This window comes from Austrofundulus limnaeus, unplaced genomic scaffold (assembly GCF_001266775.1).
Source record: "Austrofundulus limnaeus strain Quisiro unplaced genomic scaffold, Austrofundulus_limnaeus-1.0 Scaffold11, whole genome shotgun sequence".
Lineage (NCBI taxonomy): Eukaryota > Metazoa > Chordata > Actinopteri > Cyprinodontiformes > Rivulidae > Austrofundulus > Austrofundulus limnaeus.
The window spans coordinates 2,639,436-2,641,798 of record NW_013952413.1 but is presented as its reverse complement, the minus strand read 5'-3'; the positions used below and the strand labels follow the sequence as shown (position 1 = coordinate 2,641,798).

General features: G+C 37.2%; 1 protein-coding gene across 1 annotated transcript in view; it reads left to right on the top strand.

Moving 5' to 3' along the window:
- fstl5 (follistatin-like 5) overlaps positions 1–2,363 on the top strand; it is a 234,636-nt gene that overhangs the window by 124,430 nt on the left and 107,843 nt on the right. The window contains exon 5 of the mRNA XM_014002001.1: positions 1,964–2,160. Coding sequence (XP_013857455.1) covers positions 1,964–2,160 — 197 coding nt within the window. The remainder of the gene's footprint in view (positions 1–1,963; positions 2,161–2,363) is intronic.

The window sequence follows — 2,363 nt, the reverse complement described above, 5'->3', positions numbered from 1 at the left end:
ATGATTTTCTGCTGCTTTTCATTGTAGAAAAACATTTCTCTCTAAATCTCTCTATAATGTCCCCAAATGAATTCCATTTATAGATAATAGTTTTGTTTTCTGTTCGGATGCATAGCAATGTGTTTTCAGTGAAAATCTAGAATAATTTCAGGTGTAGTGATTCGATACACCTTGGAGACGTTACAGAATCACAGAAGAATAAGATGAAAGTGAAAACGATGTCATCTGTGAGAGCCCATCGACTTTGTTGATAAAGTATATGATGGTTGAGCCTCTTAAACCCCAGTGATTGTTAGTGTTGGGGCTGCAGCAAGCAGCTCATTTTAATGCTCGCTGATTGCTTAAGTTGTTCCACTGAGGGGACGCTGGAAGAGTTTTCTACAACAAAAAGAAAAAAAAACTGAAATCCCACATAACTACTGATGATGTGTCATTATTTCCTGGGACTGCTCGGCTCCAGCCCAGCTAGGTTTCAGCCCTCAGTGAGCCTCCAGTTGTGCTGAGTCGAGACGTCATTAACATCCTCACTGAATCGCTCCTGCTTGATCATCCTGAACAAAGTTCATTTGTTTCGCACACGACTCCCAGTAGCCAATATTATTCAGAGCTGCTGATCACAATGGGAAATGTGACAGAGATGTCACTCTTTTCCTGAGAATTGAAAATCGTATCAGTGTTTTTTTTTTCTTGTCGGCTGGTACATCAACTAATTTAACTTTTACTACGGGAGATCCACTTCCAGAGGAAACAAAGAGAAGTTGATTTGACACGTGTAAACTTCAGGTTCTAGTCATTATTTTCTGTTTGGCTGCAGCTCCTCTCTGCTGCTGAAGCTTTTATGTATTTGACTTGTTTGATAAAGATCCTTTGATGGCAGATTGTACACATGATCCTGCTTTCTGTTGCTGTCAGGGTTTTCTCCTGACACCAATGTGATGGYTTTGTTCATCGGCGGTGTTGATCAGGCGGCACTGTTTTTAGTCTGAGGCAGTGAAAGTCTGTGTGAGTGTAGGTGTTTATGCTCTCTTGAGAAAATACTTTTTTWAAATTTTCAATTGTTATGATGTAACCAGTCACAGACATCCTCAGGTTAGAGCTTCATCTTAAATAAACAGATCATTTTTTTGTGGTTGGTCTGGATAGAATATATGCGACCCAACACACTGAAACAAAGCTGAAGTCTCAAAGTGGAGAAATGCAGCATTTTCAACTAAAGAAATATCATTTCCTGCAGAAAACATCTGTAAAAAGCATAAATAGCACAAATTAGCAGAAAAAGCACAAGTGGAAGAATACCAGAAAGAAGCAGATCTCAACAGAAATAGCGCAAAAATGCTAAAATTAGCATAAAATAAGCTAAACGTAGCAGCCACAAGTTGAAACACACAGATAGTTAAAGTTTTGTAACAATAAAAATTGATATTAGTGAGGAAAAAATCATAAAAGTATAAAAAGGGAAAATTTGTAGAAAATAGCTACAACAGCTGAAATTTTCAGCAAAACAGCTAAAATGTTGCTGAGAATTCTTTAATTAGGATAAGGAAGCATGAGGAGCACAAGTTTGCTGACTTGGCAAAAATAAGTTGTAATAGCTACAAAAAATGTGTATTTTGCTAAAATCAACTAACTTTAGCTAATAACAGCTGAAGTTTAGCTAAAATTGCAGCAAATAGCTGTATATAGTAAGTAGCATAAATAGCACAAATTAGCAGAAAAAGCACAAGTAGAAGAATACCAGAAAGAAGCAGATCTCAACTAAAATTGCATAAAAAATGCTAAAATTAGCATAAAATAAGCTAAACGTAGCAGCCACAAGTTGTAACACAGATAGTTAAAGTTTTGTAAAAATGATATTAGTGGGGAAAAAAGTATAAAAGTATAAAAAGTGAAAATTTGTAGTAAAATAGCTACAACAGCTGAAATTTTGCTTCATCCTTTTTTTTCTCTTTTTAATTCCCAACAGGTGATGACTGCAGATTAAATGAATACCGTCGGCTGAAAACCAAGATTTTGGATTTGCATGACAAGCGATACATGGGCGCCACCTTCCATGGCACTCACAGGGACAGCATGGCTGCTAAGAAGCAACTGGTGGATTCAATGTTCAAACGCTTCGACGCAGATAACAGTGGACAAATCGATGCCAGCGAGCTCTCACAGGTGAGTAAAAGGCAATGATAATGATGAACTCTGATTTATGGTAACGTTCGTTTTATTTCTATTTGTTTTAAAACAGCAAAGTTTAGACTCACGAGTGTAGGTCCTCATCTTAATGAAGCTGGTAGATGTTCAGGGGTCACATTTATAAAACTGGCGTATGCACAATTTGAGCCCAGAAACTTGTGTACGCCACTTTTTACGCC